This window comes from Rhinopithecus roxellana, chromosome 8, assembly GCF_007565055.1.
Source record: "Rhinopithecus roxellana isolate Shanxi Qingling chromosome 8, ASM756505v1, whole genome shotgun sequence".
NCBI classification, from domain to species: Eukaryota; Metazoa; Chordata; class Mammalia; order Primates; family Cercopithecidae; genus Rhinopithecus; species Rhinopithecus roxellana.
In genome coordinates, this window is record NC_044556.1 from 123,444,897 (window position 1) to 123,467,437 (window position 22,541).

The following is a 22,541-nucleotide window of genomic DNA, read 5'->3' on the forward strand; positions in this document are numbered from 1 at the left end:
CGCCCCCGCGGCCCGGCCCCCAGCGGCCGGCCTTCCGCGGCCCCGCCCCCGCCGCCCCAGTACCCGCCCCTCGCGCCCTCGTTTATTCCTCGGCGCGCAAGGACCGGCTGCTTCTTCGCCAGAACCACCCGATTGCTTGCTGTCCCAGCGGAGCGTCTTTGTCACCGCCGCCATGCCCGGAGGTCTGCTTCTGGGGGACGAGGCTCCCAACTTTGAGGCCAATACGACCGTCGGCCGCATCCGTTTCCACGACTTTCTGGGAGACTCGTAAGTGGCCACCGCGTAGCCCTGCCCTGGCCTGGGTTGCGCCTGGACTCGGAGGTGCCTTCCCTATTTCTTCTCCCTTCCGTCCTCCCTGCCGCTCAGCCCCCTGCGCCGCCCGCCCCCTCCCCCGCACCGGTTTCCGCGCGCGCCAGGCCTTGTGGTCCCTGCTCAGCGTCGGCTGCGCCACCGGGAGCTGGCACCTCTTCGGCCTGCCCTGCGCGAGCCACTGGATCCCTCCAGGCCTCCCCGCCTCCAGCATGGCTGGGCAAGGCAACGCCAAGGTGGGGGATGGGGAAGACAAAATTGGGTTCTGCAGGTTCTGGAAACTCACTGCTGGTGGGAGGGTTTGTTGTCCGTTTAACTCGTCTTAGTAAACTGTGCAGGTAGCGTGGTCAGGCCGAGGGCGCAGGGGCGGGGCGGCATTGGCGATCACTTCCCCGGTCTAGTGCCCAGGGTCGCACCGCCCTCCCTCCCACCCTCCGTTCTGGAATTTGCTCCCTGGGGAGGATAGGTGTCTAAAGCCAAAGTCGGAGGACACAGCTGCTGGCTGTATGTTACAGGAAGGCCAACGTATTATCTGAGGGTGCAGTGGTATTTGCAGGCTTCTGGGCACAAAATGTGAAATTTAAAACCACTAGCTGCCAAGTAGGTGGCCGAAAGACTTTTTGTCCAGACCCTCCTTCGATGACCAAGATATGATTTGATAACAGCTTTAGGAAGAGCCGAGAACACTCTGTGTAGGTGTGCCTTCAGAGATTCCAGAACTTGCAACACTTAGAGGGAAGGACTTTCTGACGCTGTTCAGCTGTAGTAGCCTATTCTTGCTAGTGACGGCCGTTCCAGGCTCCAGGACACGTGTGCTCCCCAACTTTGAGACTCTTGTTTACCAGTGGCTTGCGCCTCACTGTCCTCTCCACTTTCTGCCTTGCTTCCAGCACATGAGCTTGCTGATGATAGCCAAATTGATGACCTGTGATCTGACTTGGCAGTTTTACCATTATGAATAGGAGTAGTGAATCAGTGTTGCCTTTTTTTTTTTTTTTTAACAGCTCCTGGATTAGCAAACTGGAAGTTGCTTAGTTTTCATCAGAAGCATTCCAGGCATGTCTAGTTATTATTATGGTTCCGGAGTTCTAGTGGTCCCACTACACTGTGGGGCTCCGAGGTTTGACGACAGTTCTTCCCCAGTTTATATCCTTTTTATATACAGTATCCAGGGAGACAAAGAGAGAGGCTTATGAAATTAATCAGTGATTGGACAGGGCTGTGCAGAGAACCAGGGAGAGATTCTTACACATCATGTGCCTACCCGGACCCTTACAACCTCTTTTCCAGCCACTGAATAGGGAAAAAAGCTTTGTGAAAAATAGGAGTAGGCCAGAAAAAGGTTGAAAAATGGAATATTCAAACCTTGAATGCAGAAAAATACTTCAGAAATACAGCTTATGGCCAGTCTTATACTTAGGATCTAGGTAGTAATATTTCTCCAGTAATCCTTGGGATTTTTAGAGTTGTGTTCCTTCCCATTTCTGCCTGCAGCCCTCACCCCCATGAAACATAAACTATTTCCAGAACTCTTAGCTTGTGTAGATTAAATATTAGCATAAAACGTATTTACTGTGCCAACAATTAGAAATGCCCTCGCTTTTTAAGCTAACCATACTTTTTTGGGGTTTCGTTAATGTTTATTAGCCTCTAGATCCATCTAGATTTGATCAAAAGTGGTACTTTATCAGTGAGCCATAGTTAGGAACACGATAAAAATATCTGCATTTATTAACTAATAGACAAGTCTGCCTAGGATCAGGCATAGTATTCCCTACCTTACCAGGAAGAGAAGTTTGAGCCTTTTATATATTTATGACATGGATTTTTGCCTGATTTTTCCAAACTCCATTCTGTGCATGATCCCAAGTCAGACTGTCAATTTTTGATCCAGGTATTTTTGAGGAGAAAAAATTAAAATATATCTCTCTACCTTACCCCTGATCATTGTAAACAACTAAAGAGGTTGGGTGCTACATTGGGTGAGTTTACTGGACCTTATCACTGTTTCTGTAAGTGGTAGAAGTAGCTTCTTCATAGCACATCTTCACTACGCAAAATATGTATTTTCCGGGGTCTTCTAGGGCTTAGTAAATGGGAACCATTCTCTTGAAGGAGGAAACCTTTTGTCTTTTGAAAATGGGTAAGAAAGAAAATGGGAGAATGTCACTGAATTACTCTTAAGTGCAGCAGTAGGAAGACTTAGAGGGAAAGGAAGGCCAAGGTAAGACATTCTCGGAGTGTATCCTACTTGTAGCCACAAGGTAAACTGGAGTTTCACTTCTGAGGGAGGGAAGGACGTGTACTGGCTTAAAACCAGTTCCTTTCACATGATTCAGCAAAACAGTTTCTACTGACTGACAATGAAAAAAGAACTCCTAACTTTTCTAATTCATCCTCCCTTTAACAATACAGGAGGAAAAACGCCCTCCATTTCTTCTCAACTTCTGGAGACCTTCTGTTAAGTCTTATCTAACCATTAAATAGATTGTTTTGCATAGAATCTAAGGCCTAGATTTTACTCATAGTGATATTATCTACTTCAAAAGATATATTCTATGTTCTTCCTTTTGCCCTTCATAATAAAGTGAACATAGTGCACACCTCCACAATCTTAAAAAATATGTATTAGCTTTCTTCCCAGTCTTCCCATAGGGCCCTCCATCCTTTTTGTAAGAAGGTCTTTCTCCTTCTTGAAACCTTGGGAGTTCAAAAAAAAAAACAAAAAACAAAAAAAACAAAAAACAAAAAAAAAAGCTAAGGCCGGGTGCGGTGGCTCAAGCCTGTAATCCCAGCACTTTGGGAGGCCGAGACGGGCGGATCATGAGGTCAGGAGATCGAGACCATCCTGGCTAATACGGTGAAACCCCGTCTCTACTAAAAAGTACAAAAAACTAGCCGGGCGTGGTGGCGGGCGCCTGTAGTCCCAGCTACTCAGGAGGCTGAGGCAGGAGAATGGCAGGAACCCGGGAGGCGGAGCTTGCAGTGAGCTGAGATCCGGCCACTGCACTCCAGCCTGGGCGACAGAGCAAGACTCCGTCTCAAAAAAAAAAAAAAAAAAAAAAAAGAAACCTTGGGAGTTGAGTGGAAGCTGTAAGTGGGAAGGAGGTGCCCTTGTCTTTGCTTGTTCTCTGTACTCAGAGAACTTCGGAAAGGTCAGCTTGGCATCTAGGCTAGATTTAGTTATCTACTAGTTTAGGATCCTGCCTAAATCATCTGGTTTAGGATAGTTTAAGTTGATGGGGATGTGGAGAACTGAGTGTTAAATTTTCATTTTCAGTTGAAAGAGTAGTTTCTGTTGCCAAGGAGAAGGAAATAGTACTTCAGCTTTCTTGGTGGCTGCTTGAAACGTGCTCAAAATCTATAAAATCTGAGACAATGATGACTTAGATATTAGTATTTACCTAAGAATTTGCTGTTGTAGAAATCTACATTGTAGGCTATCAAAATTCTACGTGCTTGGTCTGAAGAAAGAAGAAAAACTGCAAATGAAGAGATAGGTAAAACTGTTAAGGTGATACTGTTGTCAGAGTATAAATATTGGGTGTCCTGTTTGGCAGGTTAGATCAGTAAAGTGGTTTTACAAGATTTTGTATCCACTTGCTTCGAAGAAACCAAGTATCGACTTCAATTTTTACATATAAATAGAGGATAGAAACCTATTTATTTCAGATTATATAATCTGTTTATTATTGTAGTCAGGCGTTTGTTTGGATTGAGAGCATATTGGGACATCCATTATTGGAGCTGAATGTCATGGTCTGTGCTAGAAAAAAATGTAGAAAAGGATAAGAAGAAATAAATTTTTTCAGTAAGCTACTTAGCTTGAACAGCACAGATTTTATTAGCCAAAAAGGAGTCAGGGTGGCACATAATTATTAAAGGAAGCAACACCTTAAAATTAGTCTTTTTAAATATGTGTCATCTTGAATTTCATATCTTTGATTGAATCGGGCTATAAGCATAGGCTTCTCTAGAGGTAAGTAGATTGAAAAGCATTCCTCAACAGAAAATCTTAGAAGTACATATCATCATAAGCATTCATTTAAAAAAGAAAGCCTGTTTTTGATTCAGAAGTTGTGACTTTTCATTCTCTGCGAATGAAGAATGAACTCTTCATTCAACTGTGACCTTGTTTTCCTTCCTTTCAGATGGGGCATTCTCTTCTCCCACCCTCGGGACTTTACCCCAGTGTGCACCACAGAGCTTGGCAGAGCTGCAAAGCTGGCACCAGAATTTGCCAAGAGGAATGTTAAGTTGATTGCCCTTTCAATAGACAGTGTTGAGGACCATCTTGCCTGGAGCAAGGTTAGTACCTGAGATTATAGGTCAAGTTGTAAATTATAGAGTACTTGGGTTTTGAGGTTAAGGTACAAGTAAGCTTTAGGTTCAAAGTTCACTGATGATTTGAAAATTTCAGCTGAACCACTCAGTGATCACATTGCTAAATCCATTGGTCAGTCCATTCTCAGCCCTCATCTTGGCCTGCCAGCAGCATTCAACCTAGGTGATCACTGTTTTCCTTTCTTGGCTTCCAGGACGCCACATCCTAGCTGTTCCTGCTCACTGATTCTTCATCTCCCAACTCCTAATTTATGCTGAAGTTACCCTGAACTTATTTCTTCGACCTCCTCTCTTTTCTGTCTGCACTCTTGCCCTTGGAAATACCTTTAAATACCATCTGTGTGCTGTGATTCTCAAATTTTCATCTCTAGGCCAGACGCTTCGAGGTTCATGTAACCACTGCCTATTTAGCATCTCTCCTGGGATGTCCAGTCATCTCAAACCTAGCATTTCTAACTAGGCGTCATTCTTAAATCCAGAGTTTTATTCATCTAAGCTAATGGCAACTGCATTTTTATAATTGTTCACACCCCAAATCCAGGAGCCATTCTGGATTCTTCATGTTTTTTCACATCATAACATCTGATTTATCCTCAAACTTGTCAGCTCTACCTTCAAGATATGTCCTGTATCATGGATGGAAGACTGACTCCCAAGGGATCTGTGTGACTTACCCTCACGTCTTTTAGGGCTCAACTCACAGGACATTTCATCAAAGTCTTTCTTGTCCTCATTATCTAAAATGATAACTCCTTTTCACATTCACTATCCCCTTCTCCTCAGCACTCAAATACTCTGCACATTACCTGTTTAGTTTGTTTCTTCCTAGTAGAGTGTAAACTCAGCTGGAACAGAGACTCCTGTTTTGTGCACTGCTGGAACAATGCTCACTACTCAGTACGTCTTAGGTGATCAGTCAGTATTTGTTGAATGAATTAACTGAAGGAAATACCTACTTTTAGCAAAAGAATTTACTTGAACAATAAATTTGGTGGTCTGAATTTACCTTGAAAACATTTTAAGGACTTTACTACAATGTGCTGTTAAGTAATGATTACTTTTTGAGGGATGTATACTAGAAACTATGTCAAGCATGTGTAGTTGAATAAAAGATGTATTGACTTGTGAGTTAGGGATCTGTGGCTGCATCCTAGAGCAGTTAACACCAGTTAATCCTAAATATCTGAGACTAGAAGAATTATGTGTAGGAGAAAAAAGGACAGTTATCTATCTTGAAATAGAATTTTTTCATTCCTTACATTTCTCAGTTTTTGGTAACTAGTTTTCGCTATCATTTTTCGTTGTCATTTTTGCAGTTGAGAATACTTTTTTCACTTAGAGACTTGGAGGGACTTGCCCAAGACTGCCCAATGGCAATGAGATTTGAATCTCAAATCAATGTTCTGTTTAATACAAGATGACAAAAAGTAGGATTTAGCCTAATTTAGGATAAAATAAAGCCAAATAATTTAGGATACTTTCTTTGGTGTTCATGGGTGTAATATAATGTCCATCATGCAAGTGGCAGAGTAGAGAATTGGTGCACAGCAATAATTAAAGTGACATATTGCCAAAGGAGGTGTTTGTAGCCCACTATAGAATACCTTTTAAAGTACAGAAGCATACACAGGTTCATTTTACCTCCTGAGCTTCTGCCTTAGAAGTTTTCACAATTGTGATTACATTGAATAGGAAAAAAGTCTGAACTACCAGAAGGAGCACCCAAACTTTGACATACACCTGATATATAATAATCTGCCTCTAGCATGAGACTATATTGATTATTATTTAGCTCTGGTGACTTAATAGGCAGCCAGTGACAACAGAAAGTTAAGATAATAAAATGAAGGAATGTTAGAATGTGTTGTCATCCAGGAGCCTGAGGCAGGAGAATGGCTTGAACCTGAGAGGTGAAGGCTGCAGTGAGCTGAGTTCATGCCACTGCACTCCAACCTGGGTGCCAGAGCAAGACTCCACCTCAAAAAAATTAATAAATAAATAATAAGAATTTGTTGTTACCCACTTCAGAGCTCATTCATGCCACATTTGTTACATCTCTGTTGAGAAATCCACAATGGTTTTGTATCTGCTATGCCATCAAGCTCCTGTTTTACTTTCAAGCCTACACATAATAGACCTGATTCCAATTTTAAATCATTTTTTCCATTACTTGCTAAACTGTATCCAACTAAGTTCCTCACTCTCCTATCAATAGTTTATGTACAGAGTTGCCCACGTTTCGTTAATATCGTTCCTGGACAGGTGCACTAGCTCACGCCTATAATCCCAGCACTTTGGGAGGCCGAGGCAGGTGGATCACAAGGTCAGAAGTTCAAGACCAGCCTAGCCAAGATAGTGAAACCCCGTTTCTACTAAAAATACAAAAACAAATTAGCCGGGTGTGGTGGCGGGTGCCTGTAATCCCAGCTATTCAGGAGGCTGAGGCAGAGAATTGCTTGAACTTCGGAGGCAGAGGTTGCAGTGAGCCGAGATTGCACCACTGCACTCCAGCCTGGGTGACAGAGCAAGACTCTGTCTCAAAAAAAAAAAAAAAATTTATATATATGTATGTGTGTGTGTGTGTGTGTGTGTGTGTGTGTGTGTGTGTGTATAGTTCCTGATCCCTAGAATGCCTTTCTTTTCTCTGTGAAAAATCTTACCCGTCCTTCAAGGGCCCAGATAGAAGTCCTGTTCTTTGCTTGAAGCCTTTTCTAACTCTTGGAGTCCTACAAATGGGAGTGTTCATATACTTCAGCATTTACCGTCCACCTTTTATCATTAGTCTTGCATTTGCTGCTGCTTTATGCTGGAATCATCTCTAACCAAATTAGAAGTTCCTTTGAAGGCAGGAGCCATGTCTTACTCATCTGTATTCCACATGTACTTACCATAATGCTTAGCCCACCTTAAGTGCTATATCAATGCTTAATCAAATAACAAAACTAGATTTTTTTTGTCTTCCAAAAGCTTCCAGGGATAGGAAAAGTAGAAATAAATGGATGAATAAAGTTTTACTAGGGAAGGAGGGAGGTGTATCATTTTTCCTTAGTTCAGACTTGAAATGCTTTGTTTGCTGTTTGAATTTCACCCTAGTTTAGGTTTACCTCTGCCTTTTCACCCATTTATTTTTGACTTGTCCTTCAAGTATATATTCAACTCTCCATTCTTGTGTTTGCTTTGTTTTGTGATTTTTTTTTTTTTTTTTTTTTTTTTTTTTTTTTGTCATTTCTTACTATTTGTCTTGTAACTTAACATCTGAGTCAGGTTGCTTTTGAGGCAGGGACCAGAGCTATAAGATTTTCTTTACATATGGTATTATTTCTAGATGTGATGGATTTAACAAACCTATTGTATCTGATGGTTTTTACAGTATTTGGGTATCCAGAGGTGCCTTGTATTTGGATGTAACTAAATTATTGCAATGCTAAATTATTGCTGCTGTGTTCTCATGGCAGTAGAAGCATGCTGAATTTAAAAGAACTGGGCATGAAAATGATCACAACCTCAGTACTGTACTCTGCTGTTATTCCTGGCACTAATTGGAATGAAAAGTGTTCATTTACTCACTTTTTAAACTTAAAATTGCTTAAAGAAAATTACTATGATTTGGTCCTCTTTCCTGTCTTGCAAGGTGATGGCTGTTAACTGATGAAATTCAGAGCATGTGTTGGGTTTAGATTCCTCTTTCCCCTTTTACTTGTGTTTCAGGATATCAATGCTTACAATTGTGAAGAGCCCACAGAAAAGTTACCTTTTCCCATCATCGATGATAAGAATCGGGACCTTGCCATCCTGTTGGGCATGCTGGATCCAGCAGAGAAGGATGAAAAGGGCATGCCTGTGACAGCTCGTGTGGTAGGTCATACAAATTCGTTTTGTAGTCAGCATAACTGATCAGGCTGTATGTCCATGTAAATGCTCGTACCAGCTAGAGAAGCTAGGGAGTGTCTACAATTGTGAAATAACTGTGTATTGGCGACAATATCACTGATTATCTGTAATGCTGATGCAAAGTGGCTGAAATTTTCAGCTAAATTTTTTCACTGCTTAATTCATAGTTCATAGAAATCTCCAAAAAAAAAAAAGCTGTTTATCCTAAAATGTTCTCCAGAATTGAGAAACCTTTTCATAGCTCTCCTGACCGCCCTGTCTTTAAAGTGATTGGCCATATCCCTCTTCATAAGGCAGCTCTTTTTTTAAATTTTTATTTGTTCTGTCCTCTGTCCACTAGAGAACAAACCCAATCCCTCATCTGAATAAATGCACAACTATTCAAGGAACAATATCAACTCCCATTAGTATTACTTTTATGATAGTCATCCCCAATTGACACAGCCTTTCCTGGATTAAATTTGCATATCAGTTTTTCTTACTGGGATAGCCAGAACCAAATGGAATTCCCTTCTAAGTTTAGAAAACAACAGAGAGAAGAAAATTATCTGTATTCCAGCCATCCACATTAGCAGTTGGTGTATCCTTTTGCTGCTTTGTTTTTGTCTTGTTTTTATACCCTTGAAAATTATTAATGACTGCAGAGCTTTCTAAGTGGCTTTAATACCAAAAACACTCAAAGAACTCTTCCTATTTATGCCTTTCTGTGCTTTGCAGGTGTTTGTTTTTGGTCCTGATAAGAAGCTGAAGCTGTCTATCCTCTACCCAGCTACCACTGGCAGGAACTTTGATGAGATTCTCAGGGTGGTCATCTCTCTCCAGCTGACGGCAGAAAAAAGGGTTGCCACCCCAGTTGATTGGAAGGTAAAGATGTTTAAAAAAAAAAAGCAGTTTCTGTACTTGCCTGAAGGGCCAGTCTCTAAAGGGCCAACTTCAAGGTCTGTGTTACCTGGGTCTCTGTTTCTAGCACACAAGTACACTGGGAGGATTCTTCCTCATGACTGAGTTCAAGAGTTGCTCAGAGGCCCTTTTCAAGGTCTTTATAACTAACACCTTTTATGTACAACACAAACTCTCCATATGACTTTCTAACTTTTAGATAATTTGGAAAAATTATTGGTCAGAATGATTCCTTTTCCTAATAGAAGGTTTAAAGCACACACACACACTTTTATCTAACCCTTCCCTGATGGCACAGTATTTATCGCACAATCTTGATTTGCCATTTCTGTTAAGTCATGGATATAAAAATACTGGTGTATTAATGTCATTAAGTATTTCATTTCTCTTAAGCTTCATTCTTTTAAACCTGTGCTAGAATTCTCCAAAATTTGTTCATAAACTTTTAATCTTCAGGACATGGATAACATCACAAGAGTATCTTAACATTGCTACATTTTTAAAATAATGCTAACCTGAATACCAGGTTTTGTTTTGGTTTTTTCTGACAGACAAATCACTTAAATTCTGTATCCACTAGTTAATTTATTATTACTTATTTATGTACTTATTGAGCCCAGATAGTAGTGAACTGGGGAGATAGCAGTGAACAATAGATGGTCCTTGCCCTCATAGAACTTCCATTCCAGTGAGTGGAGACAAACAGTAAACAAGTTTATTAAGTGGTGATAGCAGGTGCTGCAGGGAATAATCAAGCACAGATGGGGAGAATAACAGTACAGGGGTGGGAGAGTGACTGTCAAGGAATGCCTGTCTATGAAGGGACCTTTGGGAAGAAAGAGAGAAGATGTGACCAAGGCATGTGTATTTGTGAGGGACAAGCACTACAGGCAGAAGGAGCAGTTAGTGCACGAAGCTGGGCCTACAAATCAGCTTGGCATGTTGGAGGAGTACAAGGAAAGCTAGCATACCTGAAGCAGAAGCCGCAAAAGGTGGGGTGAGGGACAAGAGACGAGAGGAGGCAGGATTCCATCACACAGGGCTTGCTGGCCGTGATACTCACTTAGAATTAAATGTAAAGTGTGGTGGCCAGCTGTTACTGGGTTTAAAACAGGGCTGTTTCTTGTTATTATGGGGTAACCACTTTCCCACCAAAAGTGCCAAAGATCAACTTGGAAAACAAAATCCTCAAAGAGGGGGAGAGTGAAGAACACTTGATTAGCCTCATTAGCACCTGTGGCTACTTTTCTAAAGTTAATTCATGAAGACCTTGAAGCTTCACTATGAGATTGAATTTCACCATTCTCAATGTCTTTCAATAGGATGGGGATAGTGTGATGGTCCTTCCAACCATCCCTGAAGAAGAAGCCAAAAAACTTTTCCCGAAAGGAGTCTTCACCAAAGAGCTCCCATCTGGCAAGAAATATCTCCGCTACACACCCCAGCCTTAAGTCTCTTGGAGAAGTTAGTGCTGTGAGCCAGAGGATGGCAGCTGCCAATCATGTTTTCCTGCAGCAATTCCATAAACACATCCTGGTGTCATCACAGCCAAGGTTTTTAGGTTGCTATAGCAATGGCTTATTAAATGAAAATGGCACTAAAAGTTTCTTGGGATTCTTTACTCTCTGCCTTCACCAGCAATCAATTCCGTTCATACATCAGCACTCTACTGGTTCTGTTTGAAATATGTTCTGTATTTAAAACTCAAATCTTGTTGGATCTCTGCAGGGCTTGTGACCAATGAGGTCATATTGGTTGATGGTTGAGAAGGCTTGCTTCACTCTGCATCAGAGAATGACTATCAATTTTTTTTTAACTATCCTATCATGTCCTCTCTTCTGTCACCCATTTTGAAGAGCGGCAGAACTTGAGGTTCAGTTTCCTCTGTAAATATCCAAGTATATAAAACCCAGGAACTTCTAGAATAACCCAGATGTGCTTTAATATTCTTTTAATATGTTTTGATCACAGCTGGGGGAAAAAACCTTTTTAATTCTGTACCTTTCTAGTAGATAAGTGAAGAGCAGGGGAAGAGACCTTTAAATATATTGCTATAAAAATGTGTGATAAGTTTCTATCAAAATGGGGAGATTGCAGAAAAGGCTTCCCTTGGCTCCCAAGGATGTGTAGCAGGTGTGAGCAATGCTCATGCCATGTGCCTTTCACACAGGGTTTGCCTTTATCAGTCTGCTTTCCGATGATATGTACATGAAAGAGTACACTATGTGAAGAGAAGAGAGAATGATTGAAAATGTTTTATTATAGAACTCTTGCAGTGAGTTGCTGTTTTCTAGATTTTACTTTTTAGGGAACAAAATAAAATCCTTTGTTAAAACTGGGTCAGAGAATTCTGTTGTCACATTTTGAAGTATCAGCTTAGACTTGTGTCCTGAAGGGCAGAGGCGTCCTTCCTAGGATTGGCATAAGTAATTCCTTCCAAAGACAGATACATAAGATCTTATATAATGAAAATGGAGGAACAGCTGAAGAACGTGTGATGTCACAACATGTCTTGGTCCATTTTGCTCCTTCATGGTACTTGCTTGGATCCTAGAGTCCCATGATGTTATGATCCCTGGTATAAAGAGCTCTTCTAACCTAATGCTTTAATGGCATTGCTGGGTATAGGAATGTGAACCTCAAAGACAATGGTACATCTGTGCTTTTTGCTGCTCTGAACTAATACTCTCTCAGACTTTGATCATACTCTACTAGTAAGTGCTAGGTTTAGAAAAGGGTGTCCCGTTTACGATGTCTTAGTCTGCTTGGGCTGCTATAGCAAAAATACTATAGACTGGGTAGGTCAAACAACAAACATTTCTCACAGTTCTGGAGACTGGAAGTCCAAGATCAAAGCACTGCTAAATCCTGTCTGGCGAGGACCTGCTTCCTGGTTTGTAGTTAGCTGCCTTCTTGTTGTATCCTCACATGACCTAGAGGGGGATCGTCGCTCAACGTCTCATAAGGTCACTAATTACATTCGTGAAGTTCCACCCTCATGACCTAATAATTACCTCCCAAAGGCCCTACATTCAAATACCATCACACTGGGGATTAGGCTTTAACGTAAGAATGTTGGCGAGACACATTCAGTCCATAGCACCTGGTATGGTCCTTTGCATGAAACCTCTTTCTTTTTTTTTTTTTTTTTGAGACAGAGCCTCACCCTGTCCAGACTGGAGTGCAGTGATGCAATCTCAGCTTGCTGCAACCTCTGCCTCCCAGGTTCAAGTAATTCTGCCTCAGCCTCTTGAGCAGCTGGGACCACAGACGCGCACCACCATGCCCAGCTAATTTTTGTGTTTTTAGTAGAGACAGGGTTTCACCATATTGGCCAGGCTGCTCTCAAACTCCTGACCTCGTGAACCACCTCCTCGGCCTCCCAAAGTGCTGGGATTACAGGCATGAGCCAGTGCGCCTGGTCGAAACCTCTATTTTTATTGAGTAGAATAATGTAAAATGAGCCCTAATGCCATGTGCTAGACAAGTCATTAAGCCTTTAGTTTCCTTGATTTCTCCACATGTAAAATTTGAGTCAACACTAAGAAGTCAAGAATGTAGGTGGAAATTCCAATTCTGGGGAATGCTGGTTTGAAAGAGACAAGAGGGCTAGCTAGTTTCCTGCTCCCGTTCCTCTGCAAGTCAATATATTTTACCCTGAGCTAATACTGCTGAGCATGGTGTCATGCACCTGTAGTTCCAGCTACTTGGGAGGCTGAGAGCAGGAAGATTGCTGGAGCACAGGAGCTCACATCTAACCTGGGCAACATAGGCCCAGTCTCTTAAGTAATTAAATGCTCTCTGTCCTCTTACAGCAAATCTGACTATTCCCCAGCTCCTGTTGTTTGCCTAGCTATCAGGGTGCTCACTGCTCTCTTCACTTTGATATTTGCCGCCTTTTGTTCTTGTCTCTCTCATGGAGAGTCTGGCTTCACCTTTTTTTATGGTGATAGTTCAAAGTTTAAATCTCCAACATTAGTTACTCAGATTTGAATCTTGTTTACAAATGGATGGAATTTGCTGTTTAATTTGCAAATTCTAAATGGAATTCGTCAATGTTTTCTCCAACCTCAAACCTATCTATTACCCCTGTTACCTCTTACTCAGCCTTGGTGTGTGTTTGGCTATATATACTATTCTACCTGTATAGATGATGTCAGTATAAAAATGCTGAAAGAGAGCTCAAAGAAAACGGGTCATGTACCCTCAAATTGAATTCTGGTTCTGTCACTAAGCAGCCATGAAGCCATGAGACCTTGTGCAAGTATTCTTTTCCAGACATAAAATGTTACCTAATGAATATGCATTTCCAAGGTAGAAGTGATCCTTAAGTACATTTTTAAATACAGTCATGCATTGCTTAACGACAGGGATATGTTCTAAGAAAAGCACCACTAGCCAATTTCTTTGTTTTGTGAACATTACATAGAGTATACTTATATAAACCTAGATGGTATATATTTTTATTTTCTATATATTTTATCATATTGAAAACCAAATGTCCCAGCATCATTACTGAATATCAGTCATTTCCCTACTTGATCTGTAGTGCCAACATCAAGTGCAATATATTAGGTTTCTATAAATGTTCTGTTAAAGGCTTATGAGACCACTGTCATATATGTGGTCCATCATTTGTCTGAAGCACTGTTATGTGACTGTAACACTATTAGGTGGGGAAAGTAGAGTCCCCTTATGAGAATTGCTGCCCTCAATTTTCATAGAAAAATTTTCGTTATGCATTCAATGATTTATTTCTAGGAAGTGAATTAATGTATGACTACTGCAGCTATGAAAGAAATACAACTTGAGAGGCAGTCTATGTGACCAAAGAGTTGGGAAATGCTTTGGCTAGTCTTCTAAAGTGTACAGTCTTCTAAGGTGACCAAAGTGATAGACTTGTGATTCCTTTGTTGTCGTCTCATCAAAAGTCTGATCTTACCCCCAACCTCCAACCAAAAGATAGGGATCTGCAGTGAGAAGCTCAGCAAAGGGATTAGAAGCCAGACTGGCTGTGCCTAAATGGCCAAGTCAGGATGCCAATTACTGGGTGCAGTGAACTGGCATAGGGATTTACTCCCTCACATCCATTGGACCCTTCCTCTTTGAAACAATGCAAATGGAGGAAATGCTGACAACATTGATTCTAGCTGAATGGGCATAGCATTTAACTGCTTAAAAGGCCATTGCTACCCTCTTGTCATTCAGAAATGGCCATGTAATTCACTTCTTGCTGATGAGACACAAACAGAGGACTGTTGGAGGTTTCTGGAATTCTTTCCCACTCTGGAGAGCAATTGTAAGCACTTGTTTGTCTCCCGCTGGATATACACAAGAAAACATGAAGCACTAATTGCTGCTGGTAGCTGTCTTACCACCTAGGAGTAGTGAATCAGCCATAGAATGAGGCTAAAAAGGTGAACAGCAGAGTGGAGAGAAAGAAAAACTCGTATTTGATGACCTTCGCTGAGTCTACCAACCACAAACATGTCCTACCTCTTAACTTGCATTGCATAAAATTTTAAATTTCTTTAGTATTTAAGTCTGAGTTGGGTTTTCTGGTACTTGCAGCCCACAGTATCGTAACATACACATGCGATGAAGTATTATCCTCTAGTTATCTCAAATATATGGTGAGGTACTGCCTCCTAAACAAACAAACATATGTTTTATTCTACTCCTATATCACCTATACTTGTGGAACTCAGGCTTCAATCTGCAGTAAACCACCTGAGGAGCACATTAAAATGCAGGGCCCAGAGGCCTGCCCCCAGGGATTGATTCCATGAGTGGCTATAAATCGATTTTCTTTAACTTTAAAACAATATTTTAGACACAGGGTCTCACTATGTTGCCCAGGCAAGTCTCCAACTCTTGAACTTAAGAGATTCTTCTGCCTCAGCCTCCTGAGTAACTGGAATTATAGGCACATACCACCACACCCAGCTCACGAATTCACTTTTGACAACCCAGGTGACTGTGACACAGAATACAACAAACACTGCTGTTGTTCAACCGATATCCATTTCCCTCTTAAGCCTTACTAAGAAGACCAAGATTTCATTAGGGTAAGAAGGTGAGGTGCCAGTTCATCTCAAGGTGAATTTTGAAATAGGTGTGGCCATGTGACAGTTCTGGCCTAGGGTCAAGTCCCTTCCTAACTGAAAAGGCAAAGCCTCATTAGGAGAAAGCTCCTGGAAAACGGTTGGGAGGCCTGGTGTTAACAGGTGTTTTGCCACCGTGAGGATAAATATCACAAGCCAAGGATAAAGGAGAAGTAGGCTACAGGAACCCTGGGTCCATAAAAACATCCTCAAGCAGCTGCACCACTCCTGTCTGCCTATTTCCAGACATCCAGTTAAACTGGAAAGATGGACCCCTATGTGGTGATGCCATTGTGGTCAGGTTTCCGTAATGTTCAGAAACACCTCATATTTGTTAACACACAGATGCTCCAAGGACCACGCTGAGAAATACTGCCTTATTAAGCTAGGTCTCCAGAAATTTCTTAATGGTTTGAACTTGACTTCTTCTCTTGTATTCCCTTCTATTCTTACCTCTGTCAGAGGTGTGTGAACCAGAGCAACTCCATCTTAAATAAGAGCTGGGTAAAATGAGGCTGAAACCTACTGGGCTGCATTCCCCGACAGTTAACGCATCCTGAGTCACAGGATAAGATAGGTCAGCACAAAATACAGGTCCATAAAGACCTTGCTGAGGAAACAGGTTGCAGTAGGCCAGCCAAAACCCACCAAAAGCAAAATGACAAGAGTGACCTCTGGTCATTCTCACTGCTACACTCCCACCAGTGCCGTGACAGTTTACAAATGCCATGGCAAAGTCAGGAAGTCACCCTATATGGTCTAAAAAGGGGATCCACCCCTTGTTTAGTGTATCATCAAGAAATAACCATAAAAATGGGCAACCGTCTACGGAGTAACCATTCTTTTATTCCTTTACTTTCTTAATAACTTGCTTTCACTTTGCACTCTGAACTCGCCCTGAATTCTTTCTTGCACAAGATCCAAGAACTCTCTCTTGGGATCTGGATCTGCACCCCTTTCCTGTAACATATTTCTGGCGACCACAAAGGGACTATCATGCAGAAACCCTGACCAACGGCTACCTTTGCATAAGTAGTGGGGTCCTGTAACATCTTTCTGGCAACAAGGGAAGTGACTGTACTGCAGAAACCCCCGATCCAAAGGCGAACTTTGGGTAAGTGGTAGGGTCCAGTAACATCTTTCTCATGAACCACAAAAGGGACGATACTGAGGAGACCCCCCAAAACCCAAGGAAAATAGACTGCAGCAATGATTGGATGACTTGGGGTAAGTGGTGGGGTACCCAGGTAAAGAATGGAATTGGGTTAGAGGTCCACCTTAGGGGAATTAAGAGTCTCTCCAAAGACTGAGTGGGTTCAAGGCCCCTCTTAATAAAAGGCAAGGACGCTTGACTGACCTTGGGTTACAGGCCCAACTTAGGAGGGTTAGAGTCCCTTCTAAGATTTAGGGGGTTGGTTAGAGGCCCCTCTCAGTAAAGTCCGTAAGAACAGGTTTGGCACTATGGGATGTTAACTGCTATTCTCTTTGGATTAATCTGCCTTGTACTCTTTACTGACAGCCATGGGTGACAGAATTAGGCATGTACAGGATCCTGGGACATGGGGAACTTTTCCCCTGCTAAAAGGGGAAACTTGAGAGCTAATGGGACTGCTGGAAAAGACTCCTTTGCTACCAACAAGCGGCCGCCTGAACTTTTTCATTGTCAGATGGAATAAGTGGGTTTCCCCGGCTTCCCTAAGCCTTCACCTTCCCCACCCTGCCACAGGCAATACCTTCCTTCTCTACCTCTTTTTTTTTTTTTTTTGAGATGGAGTTTCACTGTTTCACTCAGACTGGAGTGAAGTGGTATGATTTCGGCTCACTGCAACCTCCACACCCTGGGTTCAAGCGGTTCTCCCTCCTCAGCCTCCCTAGTAGCTGGGATTACAGGCACGCAACACCATGCCTAGCTAATTTTTGTATATTTAGTAGGGATGGGTTTTTGCCATGTTGACCAAGCTGGTCTCAAACTCTTGACCTCAGGTGATCCATCTGCCTCGGCCTCCCAAAGTGCTAGGATTACAGGTGTGAGCCACCACTCCCGGCTCTACTTTTCCCTTCCTATCTTTTATTCAGGGCAACCATCTTGCCCAGAGACCACATGTTGAAACTCCAAGTCAGAGGTTGGATTAAAAATGACAGGGCCCATTTGGGGGCAAATTTAAGCCTTGCCAGTTTGATATTGGGTGCTAAGCAGAGTGGCTAATGTCTATGTTTTATCACATGTATTTTGCTCTGGTCAGAATGAAAAAAATAATTTTCCTTTATGATGCGGCTTGGTCCCTAGGGCAATGGTGCCACAAGCCAGATCACTAGGGCTACTCAGGGAAAGGGAAGCCAGAAGCCTGGCATGCCAGCAAAAGGTTAAGAATTTCTTGCCAGTTAGATTTCTGGCTTCTCTCTCTGTGTGCAAACGGTTAAATGAATGATAAAAAACAAATGAAACAAACACAGTGTTTATCTCCTCTGTAAAGTTTCGATTAATGTGAAAAAGAATTCTAAGGCTAGTCTTAAGCTGACGTATTTTGTAGTATAAATTTGCTTTTCTGTGTCGAGGGGTACTTCAGGATAAAACATGGACTTAGAACACCTGTAAGCCTGCTTTTCAAGAAGACCCAGCAGGCTGGTCAGTAGCAAACTTGGCTGCAGGTCCCTAAAACAAACAAACAAAAAAACTGGATAAAGTCTCCACCTTGTTTTATGTCCTTGGGAGCTTGACCTTTTAACCATGTGGCGGTACTTTCTTTCGGTCTCCGCCTTCAGGGAACAGGAATTTTAGGGTTCATGTCATAGTTAGCTTAAAACTCATATTAAATAGTTAAAAGCCTTTGCAAGCTCAAAATTAACTATTCTAAACTCCTTCTGGGAAAGGAAACGGAGACTGCCCTGTGCTGTAGCTCAGTAACAAAGGTTTTTGCACTTTCACAGTGGCGATCCAGGTCCATTTCCCCACCTAGGAAGTAAGTTGTTTCTGGTTTAATATCTGCACGACCTTGTCTATTCTGTTCTCCTCCAGAGACTGTCTTAAATTTTCCTTTCTCTAACCACCTGGGAGGTTACCTTTGGTAAAGTTCAAAAGCTAGAATTATTGGCTGTTTGGCATAAGAAATTCTAAAAGGACTTTTGAGTGCTATGGTTAAAATCAGTTTAATTAAAAGCAGATATTCAAGCTCTAACAGCCTGGACTCCTTGGGAAAAGAGGCACCAGAGACCACTTTCCTGGCCCTGTTCTTCCAAGGGCTCCACCCTAAAACCAGTAATCCAATTAAGAAACTTAAAACTTGGCAAATGAAAAATTTTACAACTACTGTAGTAATCTTCTTCTGTCTTTCTGTGTAGCTATATATGTGTTGTGTGTAATGTTTATATAAAAGAACTCTAATTAATTGGCTTAAACATAAATAAACACTTAAATATTTTGAAAGCAAAATAAAAACTGTAATGCCTTTTAGTTCATGTAACTTTAGTAATTTTGGGGAAATAAAAATAGCTTTGAAATGATTGATAAAAACATTTAGTCTAAATCATGCAGATCAGATATTAAGTTTGCTAAATGCTTTAAGGTCATAAACTGCTTCTTTGACTTTTAAAAATTGTTCAATTTACCTACCTTAAAGCATTTAGATTCTAGATATGGCTTGGGGACATGTGAAATTAGCCATGTCCCCTACCTATACAAAGAAGATTATTAAAAAAGAGATTTTATATAAAAAAGGATCTTGTATGATAAATTCTTGCCCTAAAGTTAAATGACTGGTTGTTTAAAAGGAAGAATATTTAGGGCAAATCAGAAAGTCCAAGAATGTCTTAGATAGTCTGTGTAAATTGTGAAAGGATTTGTGAAAGGGAATTTATGCAAGAAACGTTGTACAATTCAAAGGTTGTTAGGCCTCCTAAATGCTTCATAAAATGCCACTATGACTCCTACTGTACAACTTGCCTGCTTTACTGCTAGATAAGGCATGGGAACATGTGGAGTTAGCCACACCCCTAGCTATGCTGGACAGTCAGCCCTTATCTGCACTTCTGCCTGGTATGTCCTAGGCTAGGCTCCACACCTAGCACATAATTCAAATTGCTTACTAACCAGGGCTTTCACCAAAAGTAAAGGTCACCAAAAGTTAACATTGAAACATGTAATTGAGACTATTGAAGAAACACTTTTACCTGTAAGGTGTGCAAGGAAAGTAAAATGTATTTTTGGTAAAAGATGACAAAAAGGCATAAGAATGTAGATCTTTTTTTTTTTGCCTAAAGGGTTAAAGAATTGTTTTAAGTTAGACAGAATAAAGCTAAAGGTTTAAACAGTTGTGGAAGGTTTGTAAAAAAATAATTATAAAAGAGAGTCTGTGTGTGGACATTGGCTGAATTAAAGGGATATTATTCAGTTTTTCTATACATTAAACATTGGAATAAAAGCACAACAGGCTTTTCTTACAGCAAAACCCTGCTTATGATCTGCTCTTTAACAAAAACTTGTAAAGGGTTATAAAAGGCTTATGAGAATCTTACCTTATGGTCAAACTAAGATTGGATGGATTTATTTATAAGGTTTTATTAAGAATTGGGTTTGACATAAATAATGCACTAATGCAACAGTGACATTTGGTTTATTTGGTACAAAAGTCATACAGGAAGTATTGTCAAATATAAAATGGTGTTTGGTTTACTTTGGGCTGTATTTTCATAAATGTGTTATTGGTATATATTCCAAAATTATAGGAAACTCCTATAATTCTGATATGACTTTGTGTACATTATCAGTAACAATTACAATTGTTACATAAAATCACTGTATGCCACAGAGGTAACAAATTTCCTTGTCAATTGTTTCTTTGACTGTGGCTGCCCTAAAACATTTTGTAAGCCACAGACAATTGTTACCTTGTTTTAATCCTCTTCAGAAGGTGGTTTATAATCAATTATAGAACTCTAACAGGTGTTCTTAAATGCAGGTTTTTCTGATAACTTTGGAGATGGTAACATTAGAATAGAGAAAACAACTTTTAGAACTCTCATGAAGAGCTGGAATGTTCATGAATATAAAATAGAACAGGTCTTAACTAAATTAACTGAACCAATGGAAGACTGAAGTAATCCTTTTAACTTTGCTTAAAATGCTGCTTTTTCTGTTTTGTTTTTCAGAGTCAAGGAAACTTTTCTTTTGAGCTTTTCTATTTATAGCTTTTAGCAATTGAGTAAAATATTACTACTGTGAACAAAATTTGGAGTGTATTTGTTTCTCTCTACCTGATTTCTCCAGAATTTGAAAACTAGTTGTGAGTATTCCAAACTTATGGCAATATAGTTATTTGCATAAGTACAATAAGAATCTGTTTTCTTTTGTAAAAGGGCACAATTGGAGAAATTGATTATTTTACCAAGGCTTTCATTGGAATGGTGTGTTTTCCTTTAAGGAATTAAAATTAACTTGTAGAGCCAGTAAAAGCCCTTTGGGGAACTGGCCTCATACCTTGCCTACACAGTCCCTGTACAGGGTTTCTGACTTGTGGTAAGTAAAGAATGTCACTTTCTATCAAGTCCAGTAGAAGTAGAAGTAAGTTATCTTAGGACTGCAAGAGGAAAGAAACTTACCCAACTCATAGGTATTAGAGGGTACAAACCCATGGCCGGACTCAGCTTTTAAAAAGTCTTATCTGAGATTCCTTATAAAACAGAGTTCTATCAAAGCCAATTTAAAAACCTATGTGAAAAATAATTATTCTTGCTGCACTTTATACAAATAATCAGGCCAAGTATAATAAAGTAAATCAGTCTCACCATGATTTGTCTTTAGTAAAAATGGATAACTGAAGAGAGAAATACTATGTTTCAAGAACTATGGGACACTTGCTATTAAATTCTAGTCTCATTAGTTGTTTCTGTTTCTGCAATTTAGGCTAACCCTGCTTACCCCTGTGAACCAAGCAGTAATCTCTGACTGTTGCTCAGAAAGAAAAAAACAGGAGGATGGGTAATGTAAAAATCTGGATCAGTATTCTAATTCTGGGCACATTACAACCAACTAACCCCATACCAGCTTAGCTCTAAAAGTTGCCTAGTTCGTGAAAAGCCTTCTAATTTAGTTTACTTAGAATATAACTTTACTTATTTTGCCTTACTCTTGTGGAATATATTGCTGTTATACTCTTTGTGTAGGAAAACAGAACAAGCCTACTAAATGTTTCTTTCTTTTTTTTTTCTTTTTTTTGAAATGGAGTCTCGCTTTGTCACCCAGGTGCGATCTCAGCCCACTGCAACCCCTACCTCCCAGGTTCAAGTGATTCTCCTGCCTCTACCTCCTGAGTAGCTGGGACTACAGGAGCACGCCACCATGCCTGACTAATTTTTGTTTTATTAGTAGAGATGGAGTTTCACCATGTTGACCAGGCTAGTCTCAAACTCCTGACCTCATGATCCACCCACCTTGGCCAAAGTGTTGGGATTACAGGCACGAGCCACCATGCCCGGCCCTAAATGTTTTCTTAAATTAAACACTTATTAATCTTCCAGATATCACCTTTTGTCAAAATTCAAGAATTGTGAATGGACCTTACCATACTGATGCTTTCTTACTAAACTCCTCTCTACCCTGAATGCAAGAGACCCTCATAGTTAGGCAAGAATAGCATCACCCCATTCAACCTGAAAAAGCTACAGAAGATGGATTTTCATCCCTCTGCAACCCTCAGGATTAAGGTTTCCCTCTCCTTTTATAAAAGGGAGGGGGAAATGTCAGAGACATGTGAACCAGAGCAACTCCATCTTAAATAAGAGCTGGGTAAAATGAGACTGAAAGTTACTGGGCTGCATTCCCAGACGGATAAAGCAATCTAAGTCAGAGGATGAGATATGAGGTCAGCACAAAATACAGGTCATAAAGACCTTGCTGATAAAAACAGGTTGCAGTAAAGGAGGCAGCCAAAACCCACCAAAACCAAAATGGCGACAAGAGTGACCTCTGATTGTCCTCACTGCTGCATTCCCACCAGC

General features: G+C 40.8%; 1 protein-coding gene across 1 annotated transcript; it reads left to right on the plus strand.

Annotated features, from left to right (window-relative positions):
• Positions 1–48: 48 nt before the first annotated feature.
• Positions 49–11,784, plus strand: PRDX6 (peroxiredoxin 6). The gene is made up of 5 exons (XM_010367364.2): positions 49–267; positions 4,461–4,617; positions 8,362–8,508; positions 9,262–9,408; positions 10,767–11,784. The coding sequence occupies exons 1-5, from the start codon at positions 173–175 to the stop codon at positions 10,893–10,895; spliced, it is 675 nt and encodes a 224-aa protein (XP_010365666.1). The 5' UTR covers positions 49–172; the 3' UTR covers positions 10,896–11,784.
• The last annotated feature ends 10,757 nt before the right edge of the window (positions 11,785–22,541 follow it).